At 41.5% G+C, this 13,514-nt stretch overlaps 1 protein-coding gene across 1 annotated transcript in view; it reads right to left on the reverse strand.

Moving 5' to 3' along the window:
- Positions 1-13,514, reverse strand: part of CSTPP1 (centriolar satellite-associated tubulin polyglutamylase complex regulator 1) — a 139,469-nt gene that overhangs the window by 120,118 nt on the left and 5,837 nt on the right. The window contains exon 2 of the mRNA XM_083461179.1: positions 5,990-6,084. Coding sequence (XP_083317305.1) covers positions 5,990-6,084 — 95 coding nt within the window. The remainder of the gene's footprint in view (positions 1-5,989; positions 6,085-13,514) is intronic.

Below are 13,514 nucleotides of genomic sequence, written 5' to 3' on the forward strand. Positions count from 1 at the left end.
CAGAACTACACCTGCAGGGGCTTTTACCCTTACAGATGACACAATAGTACCCAAGGCGGTCACTCCACACAGCACGGTCAGCTCCCAGTACCAAATAAAGAGGATAAGATGTTAGAGTCTGGTGTGGATTTCATGCTCTGCTACTGAAAACAGCAGAGCATAGTTCTAGACTATTTATTGTTGCTGTTTTTTAGCTCTGTCTGTGAGTATGGTGCTTTTCATGTCTCTGTCCTAAGGAATTTGCAATCCAAAATTAGAGACGGGAACAACAGAGGAAGGGGAGGGTAGCAGAGGCAGGAGTAAACAAGGAAGCTTTATGTGATGGTTAACATTACATGTGCTTAGGCTTAGTAACAGTTAATTAGTTTGCTCTTTCCAAGATATTGCTGTTTCATCTGTCATTATATGGACCACTCACTTATACATGCTGTTTTGCATGTAGGTTTAAAAGCTACATTTGGAATTTCTGTGGGTATTTCTGTGGTCCTTCTTTTCTCTAGATCTTTTTGCCCAAAATATGTTTTGTTGCTTCTGTGAGGGTTTACTCTCTCTTAAGACCAGCTAAAGGGATGAAATCTTCCTTTCACACACAAAGCCCGTTTGTGGTTGTAATAATGATAAGTTTGAGCACTACTGGCGCCTGACTGTTAATGACTCAAAAGAGAACCAAATAAAAACAAGATGTTGCGTCTTGAGCCCTTCACACACTTTATTCTGCTTTGTCACTTGCCCATTGGCCTGCCCCAGCTTGAAGCTGCTTATTACAAGATCCGCTACAGAGATCACCTGCTCTTCGGCAAGTGAGGAGAGTTTAAAAAGCTAAACTCTGATAAGTACATAATGGGTTTTATTATAATTGTGTGTTTTCAGTATGGTTACCAGATTTTTTTTCCAATGAATCTGGGGACTCTTTTTGTTTTTGTTTTGTTTTTGTTTTTTTGAAGTTGAGTAGCAACAGGGAGTCAGTAGTGGGGATGGTGAGGCGAAAGACCCTGGGCCCAAGCACACATGTATATTGTATAAAGGTGCAAAGCCCTTCTTTTGCACCCTGTGAAACATAAATGCGCAGAGTTTTTAAAAAACTGGGCAACAACCACCCACCCACAACTCCCAAGCCTTCCCCAATCAGTCAATATAAAGGGGGCAGGGGGCAGGAGTTCTGTACCACCGGACATCCCTGATTCCCCTTCAGCAGTGGTGGTGGCAGTGGCAGTCAGCAGTCCGGAGCCAGCCTGGTAGCGCAGATGGCTCTGGCTGGCTTCAGGAGGCACTTGCTGCTTGCTGCCGTGGCGCCTGCCAGTTTGCCTCCTGGAAGTCCCCATATGATGTGTCTTGTGCGCAACACATCATATGGGGACTTCCAGCAAGGAAAAATGGCGGGCGCCACAGCAACAAGCAGCTCCTGAAGCCAGCCAGAGCCAACTGCGCTACCAGGCTGCTGAGACTGCCGCTGCTACATTTCCAAGGGACAGGTTTGCAAATCTGGGGACATTCCGGAGACTGAATTTGTCCAGAGACAAATTTGCAAATCCGGGGGCTGTCCCCAGGAAACGAGGACGTCTGGTAACCCTACAGTAAGTCTATTTCTTACACTGAGAAAAAAAATCAATCCAAATCAAGACACTGATTTGCATCTGAGAGCCAATTCACATTACATGACATCAGAGTTGTGCTGATTCACAAATGGATAATTAGTTTATGCTTAGTATATAGGAAATCAATCACAGGACTGATGTGATGGCAAAGACAGTAAAACACTTAGCATATACTAGGCAATTCCTAACTATATTTACCCAAAAGAATGGGCAACACTTTTTGTTAGGCTTTCGGGTGAGAAACACCAGGGTTACACTACTGTTTCCTGCTGAAAATGTGGGATCGTCTAGCATCTTTATTACATACCTTTAGGCTACAGGCAAACATATTCCTCTTCAGCCAGGCCTTTGGCTGATGAATATTGTACAGCCTTTTAAACCTGTTTGTGGGAGTGGGTGGTGATTGGTTTTGTTTAGTTTTGTTCTAATTATTTATTTGCACTTTTATCCTGTATTTTTATACTGTGAACCACCCTGAGATCTTCGGATGAAGGGCAGTATATAAATTTAATAAATAAAGATATACATGCAGTGCTTTTTTTCTAGAAAAATAGGTGCCAGTACTCACCATGAAGTTGTTACAGTAAGCGCCACACTTTTTAACAACAACAAAAGAGGTGCTGGTACTGCGTACCCTTGAGCACCCCTTGGGGGGGAAAGTGTTGTATACATTTATCTCTAAACACCTTTCTACAGTCGTACCTTGGATCTTGAACGCTTTGGTACTTGTACGTTTTGGCTCCCGAACACTGCAAACCCAGAAGTGTGTGTTCCAGTTTGCGAACATTTTTTGGAAGCTGAACGTCTGGTGCGGCTTCCGTTTGAGTGTAGGAAGCTCCTGCAAGCAATTGGAAGCTGCACCTTGGTTTTCAAACTGTTTCGGGAGTCGAATGGACTCCGAGAACGGATTAAGTTTGAGAACCAAGGTACCACTGTACATGCTTATGGAAACCATGACCCTGTCATGATTCCAGTTCCCATACGCAGGCATAAGCCTGGATGATGTCTCCACTTTATATATTTGCTGCACAAAACTCCAGAGTAAAGTGAGCATTTCCCATGGCATTCCTTAGGTCTCACTGAAAGAGCAAGGGGGGTGCTTCACTGAGTAGAATGGTGGTTAATGGCCACACGTGCAGAAGGCTGTGCAGAGTGGCAATGAGGGATATGTCTGAAATTTGCTCAAATACAACATAATAAAGACTGCATACCAAAAAGAACATATGCTTAGACACCCTGATCTCCATCTTGTTGTGGGTTGTGGGTTTTTTTTGTACTGTTTCTTCTGTTAAGTCACAATCTTAGCTCTATGGGATATTTGGCCCGTGAATGCATTCCTTTTTCCTTTTCTGTTTTGTGCCTTGCTTTTTGGCACAACCAAACCTAAGTAGAAAACTCTTTTTACTCATTAACTGAAGTTCCTTAAACACCAGTTCCTCATCCACAGCAGTAGGGTGAATGACACATAGAGAATAATAACTACGAATTAACATCATGCAACCATTCCAAGGGAAACGTCTTGTTTCAAAAAGGCTCAGTCACTGGAACATTTTCATCTGGCTCACACCACCTTCAGTCAGATTAAAACATTTGATTTGCCTAGGTCTCTGGCAATTATTGCTATAGTAGCTACATAACTGTGCTGGAAGAAGCAGTTTTCAAAGTCTGTACTATAGCAAATGCCAAATATTTTTCAGCACCACAAATAGCCATAGAAATTGTAATAAAGATTTAGGAATACTTCCCCCCCAAATGTGACTATGCTTTTCAGATGACCCAAAACAACATTTTCAAAATCCTTCTCTGAAACTATGAAGACTAGAAGTGTTTTGCACACACTCCAAGTGGTGAGTCTTCAGGGATGCCTGCATATATGTAGAATTTGGTTCCCTTGATAATGGAGACCGTGGTACCATTATGACATATGGCTTAATATACACACATATACAACCTAGGCATAGGATGGAAGGGTTCACAGCATTAACACGCCAACAGATCTTGTCTCCTCATTAGGTTAATAGGGCTTCCCACAAGGGCATAACTTTGGGTTCAGCACAGCTGAGTCAGGCCTCTCTTCCAGCCTAGCCAAATGCAGGAACACACAGCCCCACTTGGCCTATCCTTCCCATTCCTAGGATACCATGGCATCCAGCATGGTGCTGTGGGAATTCCATCCATTTGTCTCTATGGCAACAGGGCTCACTCTTTAAGATACTGGTGACAGACGCTTAGCTGAGTGTCTAAGGCGAGGAACTGGTCCAAGTTGTTCAACAGGTTTCTTCTTCTAGATTCGAATCACAGTTTCAGAATCGCAGGCCAGGAAGGGACCCACCATTATTCACTCCAATCCTATAACAATAGTAGCATACCATTTTTCCATTGGTGCTCCAGAATTCAGCTGCACAGTACCTTGCTAAACTTGCAGTTAAGACAAATTTGATTTCACAAAGAAGACTTTCTCTTAAAGGCTGTATGAAATTATGACTTACATATATGAAGCACTCACTGAAGATTTGAAGCACTCGTTGCACATATTTTATATTGCCTTATCATCTTAAATACAGTGAGCTTCAATGCATGCTGGTTTGACACCCACATCAGCACAATCCTATACAATGTAAGTCCCTCTGAGTTCTATGCAGCTTATTCCCATGTTTCTGTTTATAGGACTGGAAATTTAGGGTGCAACCCTACACTTGAGAGATACAGAATACTGGTTATGGGGCTATAGGTTATAGTGGAAGCTCTGTTATGTCCTACTGCATAATGGTAAAATTCGCATTCTTTGCTTCACCCATTTTTGCCTCTTGCCCCGCTCACCCCCTCCATCTTAAAAGGGTCCTGCTTTGGAGCAACCTAAGAGTACTGTGAATATGCCCAGATGCCACCTAGGGTGACAAATCCTGGAACAAAGGGCATTATATCCTTTTGACCTTGCTCCGTCATGCTCTGTGTAAGTGATACAGTATTCTAGAAGGAGAGCCATAATTACGGTTCTGGCCTCTTAAGCCAATTGCGCCTTGGCATACCTTCCAGCTCATGTTTGCTGTACCCATGCTAACCACAGCAATCTAAACTGGGCCTGCAACACCCACTTTTTACTTTTGCGGTTCTCTAGGAAAATTCTAGGAAGCGCACACTGCAACCTTAGTGACTCTTGGTCAATACATATAACCACAAGCTGTTGTTGCAAGGACAGGAGCAAGCAAGTGGGATGTGATGCACAGATAAAGGTGGATGTAGATTTTTAATGGTGTTTTTATTTATTTGAATTCTATGAAAGTTAGATTGTTAGATTGTAAAGCAAGTTACAAGTTAGATTGTAAAGCAATCAGCTACAGCAGAAGAAACAGAAGAAGGAATAAATATTTAATGTGGCAGATGTCTCACCTCCCATCTTCAAACACAGATTTACAGACATGCTATATAGACCACAAAGCTCATAGTCCACTGGTGGTCCATACGCCACATTTTGGGAATCCTTTAGGACTGCCATACGTCCGAATGTTTCTGGACATTACTGGGATTTCAAAGGCGGAATAGATGTCCAGCCCAAAAATTTTGAGCTCAACAACTTTCGGGATGTCCTGGTTTTTACTTTTTGAAATATGACAACCCTAAATCCTTGGACTAGGCAATTAGAAAAATAGTACAAGCTGCTTGCTCTGCACCTCCATCCGCATTTGCCAATTGGGACAGGGCGGATTTCTCTTGACCTCCACCTCCTCCCACAATGCACTTGTAGCAAAATGCAGGCAGGCACCATAATGGCTCAGTCTGGGCAGTGGCTGTTCAATCTGTGGGACAACTGCCCCACCCCTGCCATGGATTCCCATGCAAACAGTGCCCCCCCCCATCATAATTGATCACTATTTTCTTACTACTTAAGCATAACAATAATCAAGTTACGAATGCTGGACCAGGGCTAGTTCCACGCTAGTTGTGAAGAAAACGTAATCCTGCTGCTCTGGAGAAATCACATGAATTGTTTTAAGACATAAAAAAATCAGATCACCTATGAGGCCTCACTTGTCCCAGACATGGTGTGTAACAGACCAGGATCTGAGCTATAAATCTCTTTGATTTTTCAAGGTGGATTTTTTTTGCAAAAAGTAGGGAATTGTTTCATTTCTCCCAGGATTAATCAGCCCATTTAGAAAGGACACACATCTGGCCTCACCATGGATGATTAGAGATAGGTACACACTCTGTATTCTGGCCCAATCAAAATAAACACAAATATCTCGGTTTAAGCTAGGTCAGGAAAGAGATCAAGATAGACAAAAATGGCTCACCAAACAAATCTAGAGATAAGATCAAGGTGTGAACATAACATTGTTAAATATTTTAAAGGGTGTCTATAAGGGATATCTTAAAAAGTTATTTATACATACTAAGACAGGTCAGGATGACTTGAACACCCAGATTATCTTGATTCCTTGTTATTTTCTGAAAGCTGTCTTTTATATCTTTGTTCATGTTGTTGTACCTGAAAAATATTAATAAAATTAAGTTGCAAAAGAAACCTGTGGGTTTAATTGACAGGACCAATGTAGGTTAAACTTGAGGGAAAGCTTCCAAATTATACGAGCAGTTCAGCAAGAGAACAAGCTGCTCAAGGAGACTAGAGAATCTCCATCTTCAGAATGGAATAGGAAGGCTTCTGAACATATTCTCAAGGAAGACATTTTCACCCTTAGTGAGAATTAGACATGAGGATTTTTTTGTAATTCTATGGTTCAAGCCTTTGTAAACTTACCTGTGAGATAGCCCTGCTGGTTCACACATAATCCATTGTTTGTTTTAACCTAACTATAGTTTGTTTGATCATCTAAAGCCAGTCCAGCAGACAAATCATGGTTTGTTTTCTTATAGCAAACCACAATGTGAAGCCATGGTTTGTTTTAACTATGGCTTGGTATTATATCCGCTGGTCTGGCTTAACCATGGTTTATGTGGCCACTTCAGAGCCTCATCAATATACAGAAGAACAATGCAAGAACTGCTGGAAAAGAATGAAAGTTTTGGAGAAACAATCCACTCCTTGTTTGTTTGTCTGTCAAATAACTTGTGGTTTGCTGAGCAAGCCATGCTTACAACAATCCATGGCTTAGTGTTTTGTGGCACATGGTAAACAAATCCAGTGCAACCTATTTTGGAGTAAAAGGTTCACACCTAGGGTGTGTTCACATTACTGCTTTAGAGCACAGTGAAACTGTTCCCTGCACTTTCCCCTCAGCTGTTCACCTTAGCACAGCTTCAAAGGGTTCACACCAGGGAACATTGGTGAGAGTACTTGTTTTTACCCAATGCAAAGATGTTCACACCTTGGCTAGAAACAAATGGCTTAAGAGTTCCAAGTGTGAAGCTGGTTTGAGAAACAGCACACCAAACAGCAGCATTTTACAGTACACATATGTGTTTTGGATAACATCAAGCAAACACAGATTTAAAAACAGGAAACCAAAAGAGTGCACACTAAACAGGGGTGTGAACACAGCCTTAGTGTTTGTAATACTGTGAAGAGCTGGACTGCTGTAAACTAAGGCTTAGGTCTGCACTTTGCCACATGATAGAGTCCTTTCAAACTCAAGCTTGGAAGCTGAAGAAAGTTTGGGCATATATACTGAGGGGGGCACTAGTTAGCCCCAAGCAAATACCAATCTTGAGCACAAACTAATTCTATAGTGCAAACAGGTCTCAATTTAAAAAAAAAAAGTTTATAAATTTCTGTCAATCTCACCAAATCACTTCATCTATTGTAGTCCCTCCGGAGCGAATATATTTAAAGCAAACAAAAATGTTTTTCTTTGTCATCTAGCGCTCAAAATCTTTGGGCTGCATTCAGAACACAAGGAATCTATATCTTGAGCCCTGCAATTCTTACAAGGCTGCATTCTCAGAGCCATCTTGTCATGGCTGATGATCACATTAAGCTCAGGGGAGGTCATCTTTTGGCCATGATGAGTTCAAGCTATGACAAAGGGAGAAGTGGATTTGGGGAGGAAGAAACTGAAGGAAAGTCTCTTGACAGTTTCTGTTCAAATTATCTGTTCAGTAAGGAAAAGGAAACATCTTTAAAAGTACTTAAGTACCAAGTGAGTGACCCTTCACTGCTGGAACGCTGCCTCCCTAATGATGCGGAGAAGAAAAACAGCCATTTCTGGCAAGCTTAGTCTCATGCCAGAGGGGGGTGGGGGCGGGTTTTAAAATGCCCGGTCAAAATAAATATTGCTTGGAAATCCTGGCATAGGAAATGTAACTGACAGCCAAGACGTAGCTCATCCTGGGGGGGCAACCGAGGAAAGCCTGTACTTCTCATCCCTCATTCCAGTATGCGGAGTAATAGTCCCTGTAACTCAGCACTGTCTCTCTCTCTCCTCTTGTCCAGATGTGTGGATATGGATGTTTCTGAGTGCGATGTGAAAAAGAAACTGGGGAGAATGTGCTCCATCCTCTTGGGCAGTACTCATGGTTCCCAAAAGAACAGTTTTCAGACAGAAGCAAGTTTTCAACATGCAGCCCGCAGAGTCTTAAAAAATTAATTACGTCCTAAATTGTGCTGTGTGTCTGTGATGTGTCTTCAGAGAAAAACACTGAAGAGAGATAAAGAAGGTATGGGAAACATGACAGATCAGAGAGGATCAGTAAAAGAAAGATGCGGCAAGATGGAAAGGGTACCAAGGAAGGGGGAGAAGGACCTCCTTTTCTATAAACACCTAATAACTTCCAAAAACTCTGTTTCATATGCTCCAAAAAACCACTTTGACAGCAGTGCTTGGGCTAATACAAAAATGTCAATTCTATGGTTTTTGTCCTTTTAAAATGTAAGTGATCTCTTATGTCATATATATTATTGAGAGTAGTTAAAGAAAGGTGTTTGTTTTCCCTTTCCCTTGTAGGCTGATTTGCAGCTGCAGACATCTTCAACAAGGTTGTAGTGTTATCTGGACAAAATGCAAAGGCCTGGAGGTTTTAGAGCATTAACCATGGCTAGGGGAGAGAAGATGAGAAGCAGATGATTCAAAAAGGTAGGATTGAGAATCAGTTACACAGGAGAGGAAAACAAATAAAATTTAAACCAACCTGAGGACTTTTAAAAAATGGGTCTCCATATGATGATAAGCAATGAGAGGCTTTCTGGATTCCTCCACCCAACACCACCAGACATAAAGGAAAGTCTTTTGGTTTTTATATGATTTCTGTATTTAAACTTTGTAATGTATAGTTTTAACTACTTCTAAGAAATAGAACCTGAGAGTCCTTATAGTTGCAAAGAGACTGAGGGGTCTTCATCCTGTGTCTAGAAAGCATGGGTTCAAGTGGTTTTCTACTTGCCCTGGGTCAAGGCATGGGTCAGAGTGGTTTTGTCTTTGCCCCACTGCTTTCCCCTGGAAAACCCTCTCTTTACCACTAAGTTGGAACAAACAGCAATCTGTGAAAAACCCAATTTGTTCCGATTTAGCACTAAACCTTGGGTTTTCTGGGGCGGGGCAGGGCGTGAGTGACAGGGCAAACGAAAGTGCAGATCAGCCCTTATACTTCACGGTTGGAAGGATAAATACTACCATCTGTAATCCTTACTGCCCTTCCTACATTTGAACATGTATCTTATAATCATCAGTCTTGTTTGGATATTTATTTGGACATAGAGACTGCTTATATTAATATATATGTTGAAATTAGGATTTATGAATAACTTTTGTTATTAATATGAGCTGACACTGTTTTTCTTTTTTTCTCTCTGTGATATTTACAATAAAATAGGGCTACACCCTCTTAATGGCTTCCTTGATGGGTTAATGACTAGCCACCATCCACCTTGGATCCTCCAATGGCCCACACTCAACTAGGTCTGCCAATAAGCCAAATCCAGGGGTTTCCATGTTTAGTCAAACCTTGATTAATTCTAACTTTTGCTAAATCTAAAAATTATGGATGACTTGCACCCACAAACTCTGACACCCAGTATCTATAACAATATATATACTTTAAAAATTAAAAATAAAATACGGGAAACATAGGATGCCTTAAAACTGACCAAACAAAGCCAAGCCCAACAAACTAGTCAAATCTTTAAAATCTCACAAACACCACAAAATGTCAATGACAGTGAAATATTTTTTCATTAATAATGAGTTCTCAACTTTGGTGAGAGAGATCAAATACAAATCTAAACGGTGTGACTTGAGACCATATTTATTATTTACCAGCACATTGATATGCTCTGTATAGAACAAAGCAAAAATGACACAACCTCTTCGCTTAGATCAGACAATCCACAAATTTAAAAATGCAACGGATATGCACATAGAGCTCTAGAAGTTTAGAGTATAAAAATTCTTGTCCTAAATATGCTGTTTCAACCCCGCACAATTTAATGTGCAGGGTGTTTTTTTAAAAAGCCTTGCTTCTCCTCATTTTTGTTTACCATCCTCCTTTTCAAAAGTAACCAGGATCTTTGTACTATAAACCTCAAACTGCATTCAGAATGCCAGCAATTATTCCAATGCAAACTCCACACAACTTGTAGGAAATGAATTCCTAAGTGATGCCAAGGCTGGGGAACCCTAAGACTGATGCATACAGTAAAGAGATGGGAAGCCAGTGAAAGTCTGGCAGGAGGAAAGCGATTGGTTGGGACGAGTTTACCTTACCCCTCATGTGCCCACTCAACTACTTTGGTTGGCAGAATTCAGTTGGCACTACTGCAGGTGCCACATTTGTAGGAACTCGATTGTTGGGTGTGCCAGCACCTTCACTTTGAAACTCCCTGCCTATTGAGATCAAGCAGGTGCCTTCACTGTACAGTGATACCTCGGATTACATACGCTTCAGGTTACATACGCTTCAGGTTACAGACTCTGCTAACCCTGAAATAGTACTTCAGGTTAAGAACTTTGCTTCAGGATAAGAACAGAAATCGGGCTCCGGCGGCGCAGTGGCAGCAGGAGCCCCCATTATCTAAAGTGGTGGTTCAGGTTAAGAACAGTTTCAGGTTAAGAATGGACCTCCGGAACGAATTAAGTACTTAACCCAAAGTACCACTGTACTCTTTTTTTTTCTTTTTTCTTTTTTTTTTGAGCCTGCTAAAAACATTCTTGCTTAGACAAGCCTAACCAGATGCTTAGAAAGTTGTGGCAATTTTAATCTGTTTTAGTATTTTAACTTCGTATGTTTTAAAGTACGGTTGTGTATTTTAAATTTTGTTTCAGCTTTTGTAAACCACTTGGAGGTTGTTGAGTTTTCTTGACTATTAAGCGGTACATAAAGTTTATGAAATAAATAAATTCTGTGTGGATTTGGAGATTGGGGCAGCGTGCAACAATATGTGTATGTCTGGAGATAACAGGAAAAGCAAAAAAATAAGTAAAAAATAGCATCCTTGTTCATCTGGTGCATGATGCTGGCTAGTAGTGCCCTGTTCCTTATTTGCCCCAAAGTGCAGAGCATACCAGATGCTGATGGGTGAGAATTACATTGAACATACAGTAACAAATTCAGTAGCTGTGCCTACATTGGAGGAAGAACTGGAAACCAAAAGAGGCTATGCAGTATATATATAAGAGAAGAGAAGTTGAGGATGAAGGGGGAAACACTGTCCAGAAATAGCTTGAGGTTCCAGTAAACTGATAATTCAAACGAGCATAATGAGATTTCTTCCATGTTTTGAGGAGCTTATAATTTTCATATAGACAGGGCATCTTTGTAAGTGCCATACACCTTGTGTACCAATATGGCACTGAACCATAGAAGAGTATACAGTTTAAAAGGGAGAAGAACATGGATGCAAAGAGACAAGAGAGCACAAATTGGAGAGAGACAAAAAGGAAGGAAAGGACGAGCCATCCAACACAGCTCCAGACAAGATTTCTTGGACGGTAGTTGCCAAAATCAGTCTTATTTATTCTGTTGGTTGGTTGACCACAGGAGATCAGGGTCCTATTTCCACCTGAGGAGCAAAGGACTGGCCATCAGTCCTGAAGTTGCACATTAGGCTGCTTGGAGAGAGGAGCCATCATCATTCAGTAACTATTCCCTGTTGTGGGCTAGGTTGTTACGGTTGATAGCCTTGGGAGCAAAGTAATCGTACTGAGACCTACTTGTAGTGATTGTACTGTGAAGTTTGGTTGTATCATTTTCCTTTTGTGGTCTGGATTTCTGTTCCTGATTACATGGTCTGGTTAACCCTCACACTGACCTGGGTCAGTGCTTACACCAGAGAACCACATGCAAACGTCCTGTTAGGCAAATAATCCACCCAGATGCAATTCATCTAGCTCCAGCCACACAGATGTTATTTGAAAGTGGGGTGGTGTTCATTACACATGCACTATACTGGCTGGAGAACAGAACCGGGTGGGGTATATAAGGCTGGTGGACATAAAGAACCTGGCCAATGTAAGTACCTAGCCACTTACAGCTTAGGATAAGGACAATTTGGTGCCAAGCTTCTCTTTATCAGGACACTGAAATACCTCAAGATCCCTAAACTGGCCAAGGTGGCCATGCCTGAACTACCTTCCTGGGGGTGATGAATCTATCGAATTTCTACAAACTAGATGTTAGCAGAATATATTTACAGTACTTGGCGTGGTTTGTTTGATTGTTTGTGGGTTAACTTCTGGTTAACTCCATGGCTTAACTCCATGGCTTAACACTGTGTGTGAAATATTGTTATCTAAACTTTTCCATCTGTTACATTCTGGACTGAAAATAAAGGATTCCAATATTTTTAAAAGATCCACAGGTGATCTTGAGGTCACTGCCTTCAGTGCCAGGCAACCTTAGTAGCGGCTAAAAGGACAAGTTGGCTCAAATCATAGATAAACATTGAGTTAGGCTAGAGCCAACAGATTTTGAAATAGAGAGAGAGAGAGAGAGAGAGAGAGAGAGTCAAACACACCTCTTAGGCCTTTATTCAATAAGCATGTAGATAAAGGAAGAGCCAATCAATATGACACACAAAGGCTCAGAAGCCCTTTAACACCACCCTCATCAACGGCTTAGGAAAAATCAAGTTATGGCATAAAAAGGAAAGTGTCTTGGTACTCATACACATTGGTTCCCAAATGCTGAAAACCCAGAAGTAAGTGTTCCTGTTTTTGAACGTTTTTCAGAAGTCAAATGTCTGATGTGACTGTTGGCTATTGTTTCCGAGGCACCTGCACCAATCAGAAGCCATGCCTTTGTTTTCAAACATTTTGGAACGGATGAAGTTCAAGAACCAAGGTAACCACTGTATTGGAAACCACCTGACTGCTGCACACGTCTACCTGTTTTTCTTCGAACTACCTCTCAAAGCAAACCAAATGATTCATCATCTATAGCCAAGGAGTATATAAACACATTTGTTCCAGTCCCTAGGAAAGAAAAACCTTGGGCATTGTATAACTACAATATACACCAAATGAACTGAGGAAACAGATCAATAAGCTTTTGCCTATGACTGGACAGGTCCAGAACTGGAACTGATGGAACACATTTTTTTCCCACCTCTCAGATAAAACTGCTCTGGCATATTATCAATTATCAGTAGCCCAACCTGGATAATGATATTTCTCTCATGCAGGCCTTGGCTTGTCCCTGCTTATAGGCAATCTAAACTGACTTCTTGCCCACAGCCACAGGCTACTTAAGACAAGAGGCCTAACCCTAGAGATTAGGCCAGGGGTAGGCAAACTAAGGCCCGGGGGCCGGATGCGGCCCAATCAACTTCTCAATCCGGCCCGCGGCTGGTCCAGGAATCAGCGTGTTTTTACATGAGTAGAATGTGTCCTTTTATTTAAAATGCATCTCTGGGTTATTTGTGGGGCATAGGAATACGTTCATCCCCCCAAAAAAATATAGTCCGCCCCCCCACATGGTCTGAGGGATGGTGGACCGCCCACAGCTGAAAAAGGTTGCTGACCCCTGGAT

Source organism: Podarcis liolepis (assembly GCF_965112155.1).
Source record: "Podarcis liolepis genome assembly, chromosome: 1".
In the NCBI taxonomy this organism is placed as follows: domain Eukaryota; kingdom Metazoa; phylum Chordata; class Lepidosauria; order Squamata; family Lacertidae; genus Podarcis; species Podarcis liolepis.